This window comes from Sciurus carolinensis, chromosome X (genome assembly GCF_902686445.1).
Source record: "Sciurus carolinensis chromosome X, mSciCar1.2, whole genome shotgun sequence".
Lineage (NCBI taxonomy): Eukaryota > Metazoa > Chordata > Mammalia > Rodentia > Sciuridae > Sciurus > Sciurus carolinensis.
Window position 1 is genome coordinate 110,067,810 of NC_062232.1, and position 21,789 is coordinate 110,089,598.

Genomic DNA, 21,789 nt, shown 5'->3' on the forward strand with positions numbered 1-21,789 from the left:
GAGAAGGCAGTCAGGTAAATATACAGGAAATGGTTGGAAACTGTAAAACCCTGATAATAGTCTTTATGGAACATTTATTATGTTTCGGGTACTGTGCAACTAACAAATGTTAGTCAATTAGGTAAATATTAATTATCTATTATGAACAGAACCATTATTTTACATACTGAGTGATCCAGAGAGATAAGGGCCATCAAAGTGGATGAGCCCCTTCATACAAGAGCAGAGCATTAAGAGGTGCTCCCATTTAGTGTACCAAAGAAGACAGCAGAGTTGGAAGGAGAAATGAGAGGTAAGAACACTGCTCTAGTACACTGTCTTCAGAGCCAAAGGAAAAGAGTCTCATAATATGGAATTCTGCTGAGAAGGCAAATCATATTAGCACAGATATGCCCCCTTGGGTTAGACCTCCAAAAGGACATTGGTAACTGCACAGAGGAGTTGAGTATGCAAGTTTGTGTGGAGGGGCAGAAGCCATCTTACGATGGACAGAGGATGGAGAATGTGGGGAAAAGGGGGAGAGAACACATCTAGACTATTTGAAGGCACTCAGGACTAAGGCTGGATGATAGTTAGAAGAGGACTTGGGGGCAGGAGAGTGTTGTTTCCTTATAGGAACATTTTCATGTCTCTGGATTATGAGAAAGAAGCCCATAGGGAAAGTAAAAGATGAATAAGAAGGTGTGAGAGGATTATTGAGCAGGCAGAAGAATTCTGAGTTGGGACCTGAGGTTCAGCTAAGAGGGATTTTCAGTCAATAAGGAGAAAGGGATCATGGCACAGCAAATGCTGCCAAGTGGCCAAGAGGACTGAGAACTGACAGGGAGCCACTGCATCTAGAATTAGAAAGCTATGCAGGCCTTCAAAAGGTAGTGCAGAGTAGAAAGAAGTAAAATAGTAAATGACAGACACTATGTTTTTGAGACGATCTTCAGACCCTGTAGAAGGTAAAATAAAGCCAGAGAAAGATGGTGCTTTATGGGGAGGGCTGCTGTGGGCATAGAGATGGAGTCTGTGGAGGGGAGATGTAAGAGTGAGAAGTTCCTTGGTGGCTGAGGTGGCAGCAGCAGGAGTCAAGCTTCAGAGTATCAATGACAAGAGCAAGCCCCAGAGAGGGTCCTTCTTTCTTTGGGGTAGAAGAAAAGGACAAAAAAGAAACCCAAAAGGCCCAAGATTCTGCATTTGGTTCTTTTTTTTTTTTTTTTGCGGTGCTGGGGATCGAACCCAGGGCCTTGTGCTAGCGAGAGCTAGCACTCTACCAACTGAGCTATCTCCCCAGCCCTGCATTTGGTTCTTGAGCCTGATCGTAGGCATTAATATCACTATGCCTGAGCCCATACCTTACAGGGAATCTCACTTTTACTAAATAAATCTGAGTCTTTGAGGACAAAGTGTGATTTGGAGGATAAGTTGGTGGTTCTCTTTTCCCAGGGAGCTGGGAGAGAGCTATAACCCAGTTCCAAGGTACTAGGCCCTAGAGTCTCACCTAACAGGGATAGCCTACAGTCCATGTACCTATGTCCCATGAACTGTTCCTTCCCTCTCACAGAAGTTGCCACCCCAGAGCACAACTTAAATAGTCAGGTACCATTGGGCATGGGGTACACACCTATAATCCCAGCAACTCAGGAGGCTGAGACACAGATTCCAAGTTCAAGGCCAGCCTCAATGACTTATCAAGACCCTAAACAACTTTGAGAAACAACCCTTAAAAAAGGGTTGGGGATGTGGCTTGGTGGTCATGTGCCCCTGAGTTCAATCCCTGCTACTCAAACAATAACAAAATAGTGTCTGTATTCACTTAGATTTGTATTTTCCTGTTTAAGGCACTGTGGGCCCAGAGTCCTGTTATCTAGTCAAATGTTTCCTCCATTGAGAGCAAGAGAAAGGACTTCTTGAATATAACCCGGTCTTCAGCTTTTTGACATGTACACACAGCCTGCTGGATGTATCCCATTGACCTTCCTACTTGATCTAGGCCCAGGTATGGCCCCTCTTCTCCAGCATAGGTACTCTCTGGTCCTAGGCCAATTCATCTCTGATGGCAACTCTCTACTTTGCCCCTAAACTTCTAGTCTGGCAAGTTTTCTGGAATCTGGAGGGTGGAACAGCATGGCAATTATAATCTCTGGGTGCTTGAAAGAAGTTGAAGAGGGTGCTGGGCCCCAAGTCGGGAAGGGTGCTTGGTTAGGTGCCAGGCCCAAAGAAACTCAGAAGATGCTCAGTGCTTTAGGTCAGTTCCAGTGTCCACATACTAGCTTCAATGGTGCCTGGGATGTGGGAACACATGGAGAAAAGAGCAACCAACTCACTAACTAGGGGAAACCAGGACTCTGAAGCTAGCTCTGTATCTGTTTAAGACTTGGGTTATCCTAGGATTGAGTTATAGCAGAAAAAGACTTATTTGCATTGACAAATGGCAATTAACGGAGAAGATGATTAAAAGTGAAAGAAGCTACAGGCTCAGAAATGTCAGCGGTTGGTGTGCAAGAGAATTCCTTCATTGCATTTTCCTCTTTCTCTCCTTTTCTTCCCTCTGCCTTTTGCACTTCTCTCTTCCTCTTCTGTCCTCCTCCTGCTTCTTCCATCCACTCCCACCCACAGCTACTGATGTGATTTCTCATGATCTACAGTCAAATGCCATTAATCCCGACAGGCTCACGAGGGTTCGGCTCAGCTGTCCCATGAACCAATCCTGTAAGCAGACAGACCAGGGGAAGAGAAGCAGCAGGCAGACAACCCCCACCCCGCCCCCTCAGGGGTAATGGCAGCTAAACCAATGAACCAGAGTGGCTGCCCCTAAAGTAATCAATAAATCACTTGGGGTCCAAGAGGTAGAAAACTCCCTAGCAAACAGTGCTCAGGACATTTTTCCATGACCTTCACTGCCTTCAATGTCCATGGCGCACCAGCCGCGTGGGCCAGGACTGACTGCTCTCAAGGTGCCGCTCCCAGATTCCGCCTGGCCCGTCTCAGTTTCAGAGGGAGGTCATTCATTCCAATGGGATGTGACAGGTGCCATCTTCAGGCGCCTGGCTTTGCTCCCAGTGGCAGGGACTGTCGCTGACTGCAAATCCCCCAACTGCTATGCTGGTCTGAAGAGTGAGCCCTGGGGTGGGCAGATGACCTTTCAAGATTTAAGGAACTCAAGGTGGGCTGAGAGTGTGATGTGATGGACCGAACCCTGGACTAGGAGGCTGGACACCTGGCTTCTAGTCCTATTTCAGCCACTAACGTGCTAGGCGATGTTGGGTAAGTCATTTTGCCTTTCTGGATGTCAGTGTCCCCACTGTGATATAAGGAGGTTGGACTAGGTTATCTCTAATGACACTTCCAACCCTGATGAGCAAATTCTGGAAAAACAACTATTTTTGGGAAATTGCCCACTCTAATTAGAATTTGTTTGGGGGAAAGCTTCTCTAGTTTTCCAAATTAGCTGCCTTGCCACCAAATCCTTCACCCTAACCTTACTCAGTACATGTGCTCATTTTTCAGTGCCCAAGTTCCAGCTAAGGTATCAAGACTTTGTAGATCTAGCCTCCCCCTCCTGCTGAGCTGCTAGTCCTGTGCTTGGGGCTGGGTCACCCTGATGCAGTCCTGAAGTGGAGTTGTGTGGGAGGCAATATACCACTGGCACCCAGATTTTAAATTAGGTGGATAGGATGACTGCCTAGGGTGAGATTTCCCTCAACTTAGTATTTCAAGTTTAAGTTCAAAGAATGGTACAACAAATAGTTGTATAGAATATTAAAATGTTGATCTATAGAAATTGAGAATAGCTCTGTGGTTACCAGAGACTGGGTGGTACAGAGGGGAAGATGGGGTGGGGTCAGTTGATTGATGGGCAATAAGTTAGTTAAAATGCAGCAAGACGTTCTGGTGTACTATTGCAAAATAGTGATTATAGATAATAAGGTACCATTTGTTCAGAAAAAGTTGGATGAGAATTTTTAATGCCTTTGCTCTAAGGAAATGATAAATGCTTGAGGAAATATATCTAAAGTGATTTAAACACTTTATAATATTACTTGTATCAAAATATCACAGTACCCTATAAATACTTTTTTATCTATAATGTACAAATAAATCTAAAATACTTGTACATATCCTATCATTTTGCTACATTTATGTTCTTTGTCTTTTTTTCTCCCTACCCTCCAACTTGAAAGTATATGCAGATATGATTCGTCACTCTTAAATGCTTCAGAATGCATGTCCTAAGAGTAAAGATCTTAGCTGGGAAGATCCTCAGGCTTTCTAAGGTCTTTGGAATTCTCAAGGGAAAAGTCTCCCAGTCTTCAGGACTGGAGGCATATAAGTCTGAAGGCCAGATTTAAGCCTGGACATGTACAGTCAGTAGGAAAGGGAGATGAGCACAAGAGGAGGCAAGTACAGGTTTAAAAAAGACGGTGACTTCGGCAAGTCACTTCCCCTTGAACTTCAGTTTCTCTAAAATAAGGGTTAATCTCTGTGCCAACTTCCCAAAGCTTCCTAAGGTTCAGATGTGAAAATAGATATGAGAGCACTTTGGGAGCTGCCACACTTAAACATAAGGACAACTGATTTGCAGAGATGACCTTCAGAGCTAGCAAAAGTTCAGGAGAAATGTTTCTTTGGCCCCACGCCTGGAGATTTCTGGTAACACGTGGAAGTGGATGGTCCTCCTGATTCTCCCCCCAAACACCTGTTACTGGAAGTCACAGAATTTTCATCTAGAATGGAATTATCAGACAATGTATCTCTTAGTTTCCAAAGGTATAAACAGACACTGAATTCTTTGTAGTTCTTTTCTCAGATAATGCCTTTTTATCTTATTGATTATGGCACAAAAGTAAAAGATCACCTCCCCACCTTTTTGTTGACATTTTTTCTGTGCCCCCTTAGTACCTACTATTCTCCCCCCGCTGCCTGTTGAGACTTGTAGACTTTGAAAATTCTCTCATCCAGCCTCCCCCAGCTCAAAGAACAAAATGCTTTACAAAATTAAGTAAGCATTTGGGATTTTTAACTTGATTTTTATCTTTTCATTCAACCAGAGGGGTATGTGTGTGGGAGATGCACTTGTCAACTAAAAGCAATTTCTCTGCCTCCTTGGGGACTGAAGCGTAATCGTAGCTCTGTCTTTCTGATGTCAGGATGAAACTTGCATTTTCCTGAGTGGTGTCAGTACACTGACAGACAGCTCATGGGATCTAATGAAGAGTACTGGGAAAAAAACTCAGTGGGTGGGAGAGAGATCTGGAGGCTGGTCTCGGCTCACCTCTCCTCCCCTGGGTGACTTTGGACTGGTCACTTTCTTTGCCTCACTTTTCTAACTTAAAAAATGGGAATAACTCCCTCCATGTCTACCTCATAAAGATTGTGCAAGGAATTAGTTAGGCTTTGATAGGAAAATGTTTGGAAGTAATAGAGCTATGAAAGAAAGTACTATGGAAGCGGTATATGCTAGGAGTGTTGCTAAATAGCTGGAAAGGAGTTTTGTTTTCCTTGCAAAATTCTACTTGAGAAGTGTGGAAACTGAGTCCCCCCTGATGTTCAGAGGGGCCACAAAAGTCCCCCACAATGTTACTAATGGGTTTACCATGAGTCCAGATAAACTTTTCCCAAAGACAAAGAGGCAGAGTCTTGAGAGTCAGTCCCCTTTAGGGAGTACATAGGGTCCCTATGCATACCATGTGGACCTCCTGATAGGACTTCTCAAAAGGAGGGGTTGGGAGGCAGCATTGCTAATCTGTGGGCACAGTGGTAGGGGACTTTGTTATGTCCCTCCTGAAAATAGAGACCTTCATGACAACCTGTAAAGGGAGGTGGTCAGGGGGACTGAGATCCCCATTTTGGAGGATCAGGCTGAGAAGCAGACACATTCACATTTACTCAGCCTGTCAGCCAGCATGTCCAGCCTTACTCATGCTATTTCAACTTGAAATACTCTGATGTTTCTATTGTGCTTCAACTGTCTCTTACCTGATGCAAGGAGCACAAGTAGGGTGTTCAAATGAAATCAGCTGAGAAGTGCCCTGTAGACATATATGCAAGGATTCTTAGAAAATCCAGGTAGATGATGTATATAGAGTATGCTCATTTTAAACGTACCTATCAGGAGTTTAGGTTTCAAGGTTTGGTCAGTTTTCCACACCACACATTTACCCACTTCTCTAAAGGAAGTGGAGTGAAGCTGAAGTGATCAGTTCCCTCAGATGGTTGCCCCTGTGTTTCTTATAGCTAAAGTGCAATGGGAAGAGATGATGGTGGTGGAGGGTTTACAGAATACTTACTTCCTCTATATTAGTTTTTCTAACTGTATTAAGAGCCTACATGGGGAATCTTTTTTTTTTTTTTTTTTTTTTTTAAACAAAGGCTAGTTTCTGGTCCTCACTCAAATTCATATTCAGTAGGACTGGAATGGGAGGAGGGAATGTGCATTGTTATGGCACATCCCAAGGGATTCTGATGCATCTGGTCTAATGAACCATACCTTGGGAAACTGATGGATGGCAAGGTTTAAAGGCCTTTGAGTTCCATTTAATTAGTAATAGTTGGACTGGGTGCCAAGCACTATTTGCTTCAAGAAAGCAAAAGAAAGTTTGATGGCTTTCTATTCAAGATAGCAAGTTCCCAGATTGACTTCATCATTGTGGTTACAGACCTTGCAATAGATAATGACCTAAATTATGAGTAGGGTGCTTGGCTCTTAAGGGTCTCCGATTGTAGCTCTATTTAAGAGGCAGCTAGATGTAAAGCTTTTGGCTTTGGACTGTCAGGGAGAGGACAAAGATGCCTAATGTGCCACTTGTCAGCAAACACTTTGAGATGAGAGGTTGCAAGTCTAGGTTAGTGGGCTTCTGGCTGCAAAGGACCCCTGTATACTTGAAAAGGAAGTGTAACCATTTAAGTACCCCTGCATAGGAAATGAGTTCTGCATTTCAATTACAGATTTCTTCAGCTCTTTTGAGTCATCAAAGCTAGACCAAGTACTCTGTGCTACTAAAACCCCAACCTATAGGCTCATCATTCCCCTACATAACCTACTCCTTTGTACAAAGACAAAGTAATAGATTGTTTTCTATAAGTAGTATTTTCTAATTCTAAAAAAATCTTTATTAAAGAAAAACCAAAATACTAAAATATGAAAATAATGAAACAGTTAAAATTGCTCATAATTGCATTTCCTAAATACAATCATGATTAAGATTCTGCTGTGCTTCCTTTGTAGCCTTTTTTTTTCCTGTGTATAGGCGTATTATTTATTTTCACTGTCTGTATTACAGTGTGCATACATTTTGCATCCTGACTTTTCATTTAAAAGTATCATAAGTGTGTTTTCAGATTATCATATAAACTTCCAAATTATATATTTAAAAATAATTGCATAATAATTCATTCAGTGAGTCAACATTATTTGCATAGCTCAGTATCTGGCACCTAGAGGACATTTGATAAATATTTGAATGAATTAATGAATTGATGGATTAATGCATTCCCCTATTTGACATTTAAAGAGTTTCGAAGAGAACTTAATACTAAGTAATTTAGTGGCAAAGTAGTTGGGTCAAAGAGAAGGGAGAACTGGTAACTTGGTTACTCTATTTTTAAATGTTATTTCAGTACTAGAGACTGAACTCAGGGTGCTCTACCAATAAGCTCTATCCCCAGTCCTTTTTGATTTCGAGTCAGGGTCTCACTGATTTGCCAAGGCTGGTCTCAAACTTGAAATCCTCCTGACTCAGCCTCCTGACTATCTGGGATTATAGGTGTGTGCCACTATGCCTGGCTTTTTTGAATTCTCATCACTATATTTCCCTTTCTTTTTTTCCAAAATAGTAGATGCTTTGGTTTACTAAAGCTTGTTCATAACTATTAATATCCCCATTTTATAGATGAGGAAATCAAGCCTCAACAAGGTTACAGGACTCTCCCAAGATTACCTAGCTAGTCCATAGCACAAAATTGGGCTCCCAATCGTAGTTTGTAAGCATCCTTAACTTTGTTCCTTTACCCACATCACGTCCCTTGAGGAAAAGGCAACAAAGAAGGACAGCTGGCAGGTAGGGCTAGCTATTTTGGAGGCAGAGATACTTCAGTTACCAAGGACGCTGGACTGGGGCTTGGCAGACAGGTACCCATTGTGCCATGAGGGAGTGAAAAACAAGCTCATGTACTTGGGAAGAAAAAAAGGAACCTATTAAGGTCATTACAGAAGCTGGGGCTGGATAAACTGAGGACAAGGTAAGGCTGAGCTTTCAATATCCAGAGCCTGAAGCTGGACATTTCTAGATGTCAGACTTGTTTGGCTTGGATCACTGGGTATTTGTACAGCAGAAATTGGTAAAAGCAGGTCTGGTGAATGTTTGTTGTCTTTGATTGCTTTTAGAAAACAGGGAAAATTGGAAATGATTTAGAAATTGGTACAAAGGCAGAGGGGTACCATGTTTCCCAGAAAGGGAGGAAAATGAGTGGAAACCCTTTAAGCTCCGACTATAGCTCTACTTTGCTAAGAACTGCATGGCAAAGTACAAGCAATTTTTTTTTTCCATTTTATGCTCCCCTTTTGCCATGTTAATATCAGTGGTTAGCAAAGCAAATGTAATAACTGTTCTCCCCAAAGGACCAGTGATTGCAATTTCCACTCTTTAGGCCAGCAATCTAGCTGTTGGAAGAGGATTTTCTATATTTCTTTCTACCTCCTCACTAGCATTTTGATTGACAGAGCCCCATTTTCCCAGTAGAGAAAAACGAGGCACGCCTGTACAGCTGCCAATCGGATAACTGGGTGAGAAATTAATTTGGACCCCTGGACTTGAAGAGAAAAAAGAAATTTCCTTTGGAAGCCCTTCATATCCAATGTGGTCCATCGATGGCTACTCTACTTTCTACCCCAGGATATGGGGGCAGGGCTGGTTTACCATCACCTGAGACCTAGACACTGAACCTGTTGTGGCATTATACCCCCATTTGAATTTAAAATTTAAAAATATGACACCATAAAAGAAGTATAAGTAAATTCAACATGGTACCCCCCCACACTGAAATATCAAATGTCAAATTCTTTCTAAAAATAAATGTTGGTGCCCCTTCTATGCCAGTGCTCAGAGCAAAAGCATAGGCCGTGGAATCTGTAAGTTAGCCACAAGTGCGTGAACCCCATATTAATACATGCTTGATACTGTGTTCTATCTCAGTTGGGGATCAATCTCCTCAAAACTAAAAGTTCCCAGGAAGGAGAACATCTCCCTCTTGCCTGAGATAGTCTCTGGGCAGGGGCAGTAAATTACTCTCAGAATTGGGGCTCCTTGCCTGGTAAAAATCATTGTTCCTACTGACATCCTTGGTCCTCTAGAAAGAAGCAGTGCCTTAAAACCATTCCTGGAGCTACCCAAAGCTGAGGTGATCTCCTAAGGTAGATTGGGGGTAGGATGGGAATGTTCCCAAGGACAGAAGCAGTGCCTCCCCTTCAGATCGGGGTACCTAGAAAAGATGCCGCTTCCGCTTAGATTAGGCCTTCTGAGGGCTGAGATGACTTTTCTGTAAAATGTGGGGATCCTAAGGCTGGGATACTATCTTGCCCTCAAATCTGTGGATCCCTGGGACTGACACCCCACCTTGCCCTCAGATTATATCTTGTGCGGACAGGCCCGCATACCTGCGTTCAATTAAGGGTGCCTGGCAGGGCAGGGACCTTCCCTCCCTCTCAGATTTGGGGCTCACCAGGGCTGAGACGGCGTCTCCCCTCAGAGTCTGGGCTCCCTGGGGTAGGGGCAGGGTCCCGCCCTCAGAGTCAGCTTCTCGGGACAGGAGCTGTGTCTTGGCCTCCCTCCGCGTGGGGGAAGGGGCTGCGGGACCAGCGGCCCTCCCCTCCGGCGGAAGGGGGGGCTCCCCTGAGGCCCTGCCCCCTTGGTGACATGCTGGAGGTGTCCGGTGACCAAGACACTCAGAGCTGGGTGCAGGGTGCGGCCCAGGGCGTGGTCACCGGGGGCTACTTAGAGCGCCCGTGCGGGGCGGCGGTCAGCTACCAGGCTGCCGGGCACTCAGCGCGGGTCATGGCGTGGATACTGGACTGCCTGTTCGCGTCGGCCTTTGAGCCCCGCCCCCGCCGTGGTGAGTCGGGCCCACCGGGTCGGGGGGCTGGGGTGCTCGGCTGGGGGCGGCCGGCGGCTGCAGCCCCGGCTGGGCGCCCTGGGGCTTGGCTCCCCGCCCCCTTGCCTCCCTTCCCGCTGGCTTTTAGCTAATTGTTCCTGGCCGGAGGGACTGCCCGTCGAGGACCCGCATAAATCACCAGCTTTGCCGGGAACCGAGAGCAATCGCGCTAATGGCTCGGCAGGACGAGGGGCGAGTGCGGGGGCGGAGTCGCTGGCTCAGCCACCCGCGGGGACAGCCAGATCCTTGGGGCCAGACTCGCAGGAGCGAGGTCCCGCAACTCAAGGGCTTTAAAGGCCCAAGGATGAGTGTCCCTGAAAGGACCCCTGAATAAGGCGGTGGGGGGTTCTTTTTGCCTGGAAGCCTATTCCCTTGTTCCAATCTCCACCACAGAATATCAGCCTGGGCCCCTTAGAGTCATCAAATGCAATCCCTCCATTTAAGAGATGATGACATTGAAGCCCAGAGATGGGAAAGGCCTGTCCAAGGTCACCCAAGGAGTTGGCAGCTAATCTGGGACAGCTTAGGTCCTGCTCACTGCCCCAAACTGCCCAGTGGCAGAGGCTTGGGGTCTTCCCTTGGGTACTTGCTCAGTACTTGGTTCTCCTATCCTGTGCAATTAAGGACATAAGTGTGCAAAGATCACAGCAGAAGTGTAAGTATGCAGGTCACATTTTGCCACTTCTTCCTGAAACTGCTTTTATAAAACAAATTTTGGAAACCTTTCTCCCTCAGTTTCAGGGGGCTGATATTTCCTTTTTGAGATTTTCTAGGACCCCAACCCACTGACCTTCACTCCCCCTTGATAGGCCCCACGCTCTCCACTTCACCACCTGCCCTTATAGCCACCTGTTTTTCCATGGTCTCCACCTCCAAAATCTATATTGGTGAGAGTGCGTCATTGGTCACCGGCCATAGACCAAACCTGAGGTTGTCTCTTCTTTCCTCTGCCCCCTCACAGGCAGTGGAGGGGAGGCAGAGAGAGGGGCCTCAGCAACTTAATTCAGTAGAGACCCGATTTCTTCTTGCCAGCCCCACTACCCTGCTGAGAACCAACCCAGGATGTGGGACCTGCTAAGAGACTGCAGCATGCTTAGTCAGTTCGAGTAGTCTCTGGCACGCCACAAGTTCTCTGAAAAGGAAAGAGATCTGCATACACAGTTTAATTTTTTCTTTATTTTTCTTAAATTCATGTGACCCTGATAAGTTAAAGGAGGGATTTTATGAGATGCCTTTTAAGGCCTTAGGGTTCAAACACTCTACCCTGGAAAGGAGGCAGGGGAACCGTTCCAACTCTGTCTGGCTTACAGGGTTGTAACTGCAATGAGGGCAAGGGCATGAAGGCTCCTTTATGAAAAACCCAACGGCAGGGAGCCAGTAGCTCAAGGAAGCCCACTCCCATCTAAAACCAAATGACTATTATAATTAGAAGACTTTTCCTTAAACTGAGCCTAAATCTGTCTGGGGAGTTTCCACCTTCTGGCCCTAGTACTGACCTTCATGATTCCCCTTCCTAGGGAACATTACCAGTCCTCTCTATTCCCCCATGCTCTGTTCACCCCAGTGCTTATCCAGTTCAATTCTCCCTAGTTCCTTCATCTGTTTAACATGTGACATGGCTACAAGGCCCCTACCCACATCTAGCTGTTTTTCTTTGAACATGCTCCAAGTTATAAATGCCCAATGACCTGGCCAAAAGAGGATTTCCAGCTGTGCCCCTATAAATATAATCCTGGACGGCTGACTTTCCCTCTTTTGGAAACTCATGCCACACCCAAGGTACTCACATACATAGCCATAAATACATCCATACGTACACATCCCACACCCATGCATGCCCCCACACAAAGCCGTCTGCTTCGGTCATCACATACACACAACATACATCACATTTGCATGAACCACTCACAAAACCACACACATGCCAGTTTCCCAAAGACTTTATGTTGGAATTACTTTCAAACCAAAGGTACTTGTTAAAAATAAAGTAAACCCAAGTTCTTTTCAGAGTCTCCATTCTGTATTTAGTTGGTGTTTGAACCCAAGTGCAAGACCTTATATTTGCTGCAGCATTTGCTGTCTACTGAGATCTGCTCTCCGACTCCCCTCAACCACATACTCCTGCAGCACACCACTGCCCACACCAACTTGATTACTCATAAGAGTAGCAGCCAATATATGTAAGAGTACTGCCTGAATGCTGGGCCCTTAGGTTCAGTTCTTCATGTGTATAATCTCACTTAAGTCATACAACATCACTTTGAAATAAGTCATTAATCTTTTAGCACAATTTTTTTACCAGGTAATAGCCCAATTCAATGCACTCCTCCTGAGAAACCTTGTGCAACGTGACAGGTAATTTTGTGAGTAACTATTGATATTCTGTGGGGCTATAATTGCCCTTGGTGCCCTCTTCAAATGTCTTTCAGAAATCCTCAGATTGGGGGAGTAGCTGGTCGTCGATTGCACAGAATGGCAAAAGCATTCTAAATGCCTTTTCATCCCCATTCCCCTTGCCCAGGATGATGATGGCAATGGGCACCATATGAAGGAATTTGGGAGAGACATTGAGGTCTCAGAGGAATGGGGGCCCAGAAAGGCCTTCTTTCCCAGGGAAAGGGACAGCACGATTGACCCACTTGAAATTCTCTCCCCAGTTTATTCTTGGCATTGCACTCGGCCTCAAACAATTGAACTTCTGTAAAGCAGCCAAAACTCTAAAGCTGAAGGGACCCTGGGGCCCACTTTACATACAAATTTGATCTTTTCTTGGAGATGGGACCCAATCGATTTTTGCTGAGGCCAGGCCTGGTTGAGCTGCAGCAGGGTCATTTTTTCCAGGGCTAGGGCAAGATTGCCAATGAGACACCCCATTCCCCTGGTGAGGGGATCAGACAGGCACCCCCTTTCACCAGCGGCAGGACCTCCAAAATTCCTTTGTGGGTTAGTGGTTTGCACCTCGAGACATTTCTCCATAGGAAAATGTGCTGCTCTAGAGCTTAGGTTGCCAGGTTAGACTACACTTTACCACCAGGAGGATGAAATGTGGAATCTGAGTGATGAAAACTGGCAGAAAATAATCCTTTTGCAAACATACCTTGGGCTCCAGCCGTGGAGCTGACATTCATCAAGCTTAAATATCAAATGACAGAAAGCACATTGAGCATTGATAGAGCAGGACACCAGGTCCCCAAGGGTGATTATGGCAATGGCAAAAGCAACATCATTCCTTTGTTTTCACACTTGCCTACTAAGACAACCTAAATGTCCAACAATAGTGGAATGGCTAAATGAACTCCATGACATATCCACTTGCTAGACACCATTTTTATGGTTGCATACTATGAAGAACACATAACATGGAAAATGGTATGACTGTCAAACTTGGATTTTTGAAAGACTGGAAGAAAATTCAGCAAGGAGGTAAAGTTAGAGATTCTGTGAAGCTGGTGACATAATAGTTTCTTTTCTCAAATGTGTATGAAATCTGTTCTTAAATTATTAGAATTTAAAAAGGTTTTTAGACTAATCACCTGACATGCAGCTAATCTATACACTGATCTAGAATTCCACTATACATAGTTTAAGGATTTTTTTTTCTTCATGTTTTAGTTTAAATACAATGACTAGATCAGGCCAACCAAACATGATCTTCCCAGTGATCATGAAATGTTAGCTAATGCTGGGTGGAAAGAGGGACAGCTGGTTTCAATCCCAGGCCTCTTCTTATACTGTTATTCTGAGCAAGTTACTTAACCTCTTTTAAAGAGATATAATAATGCTTACATTACTGGGTTATAAATAATAGTGGTTGTTATTATAGATGCCATTATATTAAATGCCTTCTGTGACAGTTATCAAAAGCTGTTTCTTCTCCAAATATTCACAATTTCTGAATACCAGTCACTCTATATAAAGCACCTCAATCTATTTTCATAACAACTCTAAGGTATTATCTGTTTTAAAGACAAAAACTCAGAAGTTCAGTAACTCATTCCATTACACAGTGGCTGAGCAACCAACCAATGTAATCTTTTTGTCTGACTTCAAAATTTGAGATTAAAATATAACATTTACAAAGCTCCTAGCACTGTATCAACCTATAGCAGATACATTTACTAGGAGGTTAATATGCCATTGGTGATACCCTCCCCAGGGTCTAAATTCTATGTTTTGATCAATTATCTATAGATTCCTTTCTGTGAAAAAGTGCACATTTCAACCGAAAGATGAAATCCTGTGTTCTCATAGCTGGGGTTGAGTCACTAGGAAATGATGTTTCCTTCTGGCAGTACCATTTATTCTCACATGTATCAGCAAAAGTAGGTAGATGAAATGTTTGAGTCTTGGCAGTTACTGTCACGTTTCAGATACACCTCTTGAGAAACCACAAGGTGTCCTCGGGGTGGGCACCAAATACCTGCAGCCGGTAGGTCCCTGCTTATTAAGGAAACCTATCAAGTGGTATGGGGTGTTCTAAACCCCTGCTTCAACTGTTCCCTGGGTAATATGGCTGACCTTTCATTGTTACCCCTCTTGTTTGCCTTCTCAAAGTGGAGGCTACAGGACATTCTCTAAAGCAGATGGGTGAGAGCTGGAGAAAATTTTTAGATTCCTAAATCCTAAGGACTAACAGGTTATCTGGCAGAGAGGAGTCTAGGGTCAGTGAGGGAGGGTAGCATGCAGGATACAAAAGGGTGAAGGAGAAGGAATTGAAGGTATCTTCCAGGGACTGGGAACATCAAAGAATAGCCTTTCAGAACTTGCTTCCAGAAATTTCTGTACTTCGACTCTGTAGTCTCTTCCTCCCTCCCTGGGATTATACTCACTCCCCCTACCCGACTACTTAACCTTACCCCCTGGGCTCCCTGCTCAAATGCAGTTTTGCTTGTAATGACTTCCTTTTGTCTCTAGAGGGAAGCAAAAGCATCAGGGAGGAAGGGGCATGGATGGGGTCTTCCCTTCACTGGTTTTGACAAAGGGTAGATTATTTTCCCTTTAGCTGAGAAGAAATAAGAACTTATCAGATGTATTTTAGGTGCTGCATAGCATTGCTCAGAACTGCATCATTCTGCTTACCTCCCAACCTTAGTGGCTATAAGAAATCTGGTGGCTTTAGGAGCCCTTAATTTCCAGGGTAGACATGAGGGGAAAAACACAAGTCAGGGGAAATATTTAGTCACCTTATTTCTTGAGCATAATGGCACATAGTTAGGAGGCAGGATCGAGACTGGGTCTGCAGTTGGGATGGGTAGATGTCTGGATACTGAGCAAAAAGTTTCAGCCTTTTCTGTATAGAGTATTACATTGGAAACATTGTTCTCATTAACACTGCCAGGAGAAACTGCAGAGTGAGAATTGGACTTAAGGTTCAATTCTTCCGGGGCTGCATTAGGCTGATCAAAACATCATCCTAAGAGAAGAGGGACTATTTCAGGAGTGTTAGACAAACCAGTAATGAGGAAAATTACCAGCTTAGTCACCTCCACTCCCTGAGAATCCTGGTTAAGATACTCTGGGATACAGGAGAAGAAAAACTAACCTTTTCTTGAACATTTACTAATGCATGTTAGGCATTCATCTGGCACTTTCCACGGTTTACCTACTTCAGTCACCTGGGAAATTTCTAAGGTAGGTATTAAATATCTCCATTTCACAGTTGAAAACTGAGGCTCAGAGACAAAGTAACCTTTGTAACCAACATCACACAGCAAGTCATCGAGCTGGGATGCCAACTCAAAGCTATTTCACTCCAGAGCCTATGGTCTTTCTCAGCCTGCATGATAAAGACAGAAGCTGATTTTTCCAGGGCTTTATTCTCATGGGGAAAGCAAGATTTGTCTCAATAAATTCACATTTGAATGCCCTGCCCCATAGATTCTTGTTTTTAGGATGCAAGCAAACAAATCTCTATATTTGAGTAATTGGGAGTTATTAAAGCACATTCCACTTTTACAATTCCCCGTATAATCCTTGCGTTAGAGGGATACATTTCTGAACTCCAAAGGAAGAGAGACTTGTGGCATTTTAAGTTCCAAGGAATGAGTGTGCGCATGTGTGTATCTTGGTCTTAGGTGAGGCCTCTCTTCTTTGTGGCTCTGAGGAAGTGGAAGTGAAGCTAGTATATTCAGAGGAGAGTAAGGAGGTATTACACTAGCCTGGGCAGTGTTTAGTGCCTCACACCAGATTCTGGGTGATACTAAAGTTTTCACGAACTCCTTGTACAGACTTAAGTGCAATGAAACCAAAGATTTCAGGTGATCTGTGCCCTGCACAACTTGGACTGGCCTCTCTAGCCCTTTTGTGCACCCCCCCCCCAAAAGATGACTTTGTGGCTACATAATGTGGTAGGCAAGGCTTTTCCTGCCCACCCTGGATGAGGTGCTGACCCAGGCCCAGCTGGGGGCAGGGAGTTTTATGGATGTTCCAATTGCTTTTCGTCTACACGCTAGGCTCATTTGTGCCCACTGAAAGGGCACAATAATAACAGTGGCAATTTAAACCATGCTTCTCACTTTCCTCCCTGAAAAGTGGCAAAGTGACTCACCACCGTTGAACTGTCTGTCCCTCTCTCTCCACCCCCTGACTTCTTTGCAGCAGCCTAGAACCGTTCCCTGGGAGCTGAATGGGGTGCCAGTGATTCCAGAGATCCTTCAGCTGTGACTGGGCTGACACCATGGCCCCAATAAACATGTTTCCCCCCAAATACAATGTATTGTTGTAACTTGAATTTCTTAGATGAGGCTGCTTGGACGGCACTGGAGCAGCACGAATCTCATTAGGTGAGCACAGTGCCCCCCCGCCATGATGAATAATACAAAATTAGGGCGATTCAGTAATCTCTTCTGAAGGGGACTCTGCTTGCTTTTCAATGTGCAATTTGATAAAGAGAGGACTGGTCTGTTTGAAATTCACTGCATACCAACTTCTGCAGGGGATGCTGTTAACAATGGGTCTGGGGGAGCCGGGAAATCATTCTTACTCCATCCTGAGCCCTCACCTCTGTTCTCCTCCATATCTAATTCTACCATCCTATGACCAGAAAATACCAATTCTCTTTCTTTCAGCACCAGCCTAAGGAGAGCTCCCAGAACTGGAGCTGGTGAGGGGCTTCAGTGCCTAATTAAAGATTTTTAGGTGTCCAAAAGCAGGTAATTAGGTGGTGAAGGTATCGGCTGTCTGGGAGATAAAGTAATTATTCTGAGTATTCTTGGTCCTGTCGGTAAACTCAAAATGAAAGATACTTGGAAATCATACTGTTTGATAGAAACTTCAGCATCTAGCAGGGATCAGAGGACTCTTAATGAGGCTGCCTGGTACAAAAGAAAGGTGTAGGGAGCATGGCAGACTTGAGTTTAAATACCAGTTTTACCTCATGTGGTCTGTGTGACCATAGGGAAGTTACTCAACTACTCTGAACTTGATGTGTGAAGTGTAAAATAGTGATAATTATAGCTCCATCTACCTCACAGCCTCATTGTGAAAATTCAAGGAGATAATGCTTAGTACACAGTAAGTGCTTAATAAATGGAAACATTACTATGATTACTATTCTTAATGTACACCAAGCATTCTCCACTGCAGCTCAGAAATAAATGGAGGGTCAAATAATTGCAGTGGTATATGATCATGTCATAAGAATGAAGCCTGTAATTGTGCTGACCCAAAGAGGGAGCCCTCAACTGGGGAGGAAGGGGTGCAAAGAAAGTTTTTTGTGACTTTTGAGTTAGGTCTCGAAAAAATGGGAGTCTGTCATAAGGGAAAGGGCTTCCAGGCAACTGGATCTGCCCCACACAAGGTCAAGGAGGTGTGAAACATCCAGGCCTTGAACAAATAGTTGGGTTCAGCTTGGCACAAACTGGGATCTCCTGGTGGTGGGGGGGTGGTGGCGTGGGGTCAGTGACCAATATTTCTAGCTTACTCCCACCAGCCCCTGCACCGCGCGCTAGGCACCCTACCTGGCCAAATCTCCTGCGGCGCACTCCTCTTCATTTCTCTGAGCAGCCGGGTAAGTTCACACCCCGCCCCGTCGGAACTCAGCGGAGGGCGGGCAGACTTCCATTGAGGAGATCAGGCCAGCTGTCACCCCTGCTGGGGTCGCAGCCCCTACCTCCTTCCTGGTCCCAGTCAGGTGCAATGTCCCCCACACCCTGCCCCCAACCACACGCAGGATCACTTGTGTTCTTTTAGACAACCCCATGCTTTCAAACGCTGCACCCATACACTCGTGCGACCCCTTCCAAGGCACATCATCTTCAGCCCTCCATGCATGCACATATGCTGGCTACATGCATCCACACCACACACCTGACCCTATGAATTAAAAGGCACACCGAATCCTCACATACATAAACCTTTGAATACACACCTTTAGTATAGATATCTTGCTCACGAACATACACACTGTACAACAAACACCACCTGTAAATCCACTTTGACACACAGCATTTAAGGATAAGCACACACCCAGTATACATATGCACACAAGCTTAAGCTACTAGACATTGCATACAATGTATACACTCACCCCAGCATAATCACAAACCCTGAAACACACATTGAACACACCCACACCTAGACCGCACCCTCAGTCACACCGATTATAATCGGGCAGAAACATACAACCTACAAGCGTGCATGCACAGACACATGCTTCATGCCAAAGAGCGAACCAAATACACACCACACCAAACACTTGGGCTAAAACATGCACCGCATACACACCCCATATACACCCGTCCACACACGGAATGCACAGACGTACCGCACCCGAGCGCGCACACACGCGTACATGCATACATACATACACACACAGCCCGCCCCCGCCTTCTCTCTGGGCGGAAGAGAAGGGGGCGAGGAGTGGAGGCGGGGAAGAAAGGAGGGAGGATGGGCGGGCAAGGCGGGGCGGGCACAGATGCTCTTTTCCCTTTGACCTGGGTTGTTGGCCCTTTGTTCCCCATTCCTATGCAAAAGGAATAAGTTGGGTCCAGGTAGGGTCCAGTAGGAGCCCAGGAAAACCGGAAGGGGAAGGTCCGGGGAATCAGCCGGCAGGCACGGCAGGGACCCTGACTCAGGTTACGGTCGACCCTGCCGGAGGCTCCTCCTCCCCGCACCCTCCCTGCTGCCCCCTCCCCACTGCCCCATCACTGCCTTGACCTTTGCCTGCTCCCCAGGGGTGTGCTTCTTCACCCCCCAACTCCAGAGAGCAGAAGATTGTTAAGGGGTGTAGGGGGTTATTGGTTTTAAGAAGTAAGGAGTTGAGATCTTCACACAAGCGCTTTGCGAAACCTGTTTAACTTGAAGACTTCGGTTAATGAAGAGCTTGCTATTTTGCATGGCAACACATTTTCTAAGTAAAAGGCAATAGCTATTGTAAATCGCGGACTCCCACTGTGGACACATAGTAGGGCGCTGTAAGTGCTCCGCCCTCTCTCTTACGTCACCAAATCTGGCAGGGTTATCTGTTACCTAACACTGGATCGGTCTAGGGCAGTTGGTGAGCTTTTTTCTTAGCCCCCCAAGACCTGCGGGAGCTGAAACCTCTGATCAGGAGCCACCGGCGGCAGGGGGCGGCAGAGTGGTTGAAGGTGCTTTGCACCCCTAGCGGCATGGTGCCTGCAGGAAACTGAGGTTCCCTCTCACCATAAACGGGCTACAAGCGGTCACTCCAGAATACTGTGGTCAGATCTTGCGTCTTTTCTGAGTAGATGAATGGACAGCAGAGGAAGGGATGTGGGGGAAGAAGGATGCTTCCCCTCCCACTTCTCAGAGCATTGTATAAAGTGCTGTGCAAAGTGCACAGGCTTGGGAGTTAAAGGTTCGAATTCTTCTGTGCCATTTTATAACTGATTATCTTGGCAAGTTGCTGACTAAGGGCACAAGGTAGTTTTAAGGTTTGAGAAGGTGACATTAACTAGGATAAGTACTTCTAATAAAAAAATAGCCAATGCCTCCCTCTCTCTGCAACCCTCATCAAAAAGACAAAGATGTTAAGAGTTGGGACTAGGGAAGGAGATTAGAAGCTGGTGGGGGGTTTTGGCTGCCAATCACAACCCCCTAACAGTCACTTCCCAACCCCCTTCCTGTTGCATACTTTCTTCCTTTACCAAGGTGCTGTTAGTATTTGTAAACTTGCAATGAACCCTCATTGGGCGCCAAGGATCTCTCATGTTACTTCATGTCCTGCCAGTGCCTAGCACAGTGCCAGACACACCACAGCTTCTAATGCAGCAAATGGATGCCCTGAGTGAAATCTTTTATAAACACTGAGACTTGAGGGTATATATAGAATTATAAGAAACCTGGAGAGGGGACTTCAGTAGTGGCACCCTGGGCACTGTGGATGAAGGGCAATGGTTTTGGGACCTAGACTATTCCATTCCTCCTCAAAGCCCTCCTCCATCCCTAAGCCTGCCTGAAAGGGCATTTATTTTCACTGCGGCTGAGGCTTCTGCAGTCAATTAAGAAGAAAGCTTCTTTCCTGGAGGGCAGGGGCCCTGGCCAGCTAGAGGGTGAGTCACCACCTCAGAGTTGGGCAGCAGAGATGGTGCTAAAGTGGCAATGAATCAGTCCAAGATGGCATGGAGAGATTACCTGAGTGGTGATAAGGGGAAGGAGGCAGAAGCCTGAGCCTTAGTCCCTTGAGACTGAGACCAAGTGGTAGCATCCTATTCATATGCATAGAGTCAATACCTAACCCTACCTCCCTACTTCCACATCCCCAACGATAGCTCTGGTGGCCTTCTGAGAGGATAAGATAGAGCTGAAGGCACAACTCCAGTGGTCGAGTGCGTTTGGGAGAAGAGTTGTAATCCTGACTCTGCTACTTTGTGACCCTGGGCAAACTCTTTCTTCTCTGGGTTCAGTAGCAAGTGCTTAGTACTTTACCTATGTTGTTTCTTCTCCATGGTACTATGGGAATGAGCATTTTATTCCCCTATTTTACAGATAAGAAAACTGGTATTCAGTGACCTAAGTCTGTAATGTATCATGTTGTCTTTGTCAACAAGGCAATCCCTGTAATCCAAGCCAACAAGCTGCCAGTCCTCTCTGTAAATTCACTCCCTAGACGCTCAGGTTCAAATCATGCCTCCCAGCTGCCCCAAAACCAATATGTTGCTGGCTACCTGGGCAGATGTTTTCCTTCATCTCCTGTGATACACCCACCTTCAGAACTCAAATCTTTCCCTGGAATATCAGTCTAAAACTCCATCTTAAAATCGAGCATCACCAGAAAGGTATACCCCAATATCAGCCTCTTATCCTAAGGTGGGGAGAGCTGGATGCAGGATCCTGCAGTGAGGAAGGGGAGTAGAGCTGCCAGGGCTGGATGGATGGACTGTAGAATAATCCAATGAGAAGAAGAGAGAAAGGGAAGATGCCAGGGACAAATTGGACCAGCCTCAAACTGCTGCTCCCTCCTTCTCCCCCTCTCCTGATCTGGTACTCTAAAATGTATAAAGAGGCAGAACCCAGTCCATTTCCACAGGAGATGGAGAGATCCTCTCCTTCAATTGAAGGAGAGAACATCCTGATTCAAATTACACTTCTGTTTGGGGTAAGACTGATTTCATTGTGTGGGGGGGTGGCGCAAAGGTATCTCGGTAGGAGTGATGGTGGTGAATGGGTGGTACTTAAATCCAAACAGCGCCACCA

General features: G+C 45.5%; 1 protein-coding gene across 1 annotated transcript in view; it reads left to right on the forward strand.

Moving 5' to 3' along the window:
- Positions 1-10,037: 10,037 nt before the first annotated feature.
- The window catches only part of Arhgap36 (Rho GTPase activating protein 36), a 29,229-nt gene continuing 17,477 nt past the window's right edge, over positions 10,038-21,789 (forward strand). The window contains exon 1 of the mRNA XM_047536588.1: positions 10,038-10,095. Coding sequence (XP_047392544.1) covers positions 10,038-10,095 — 58 coding nt within the window. The remainder of the gene's footprint in view (positions 10,096-21,789) is intronic.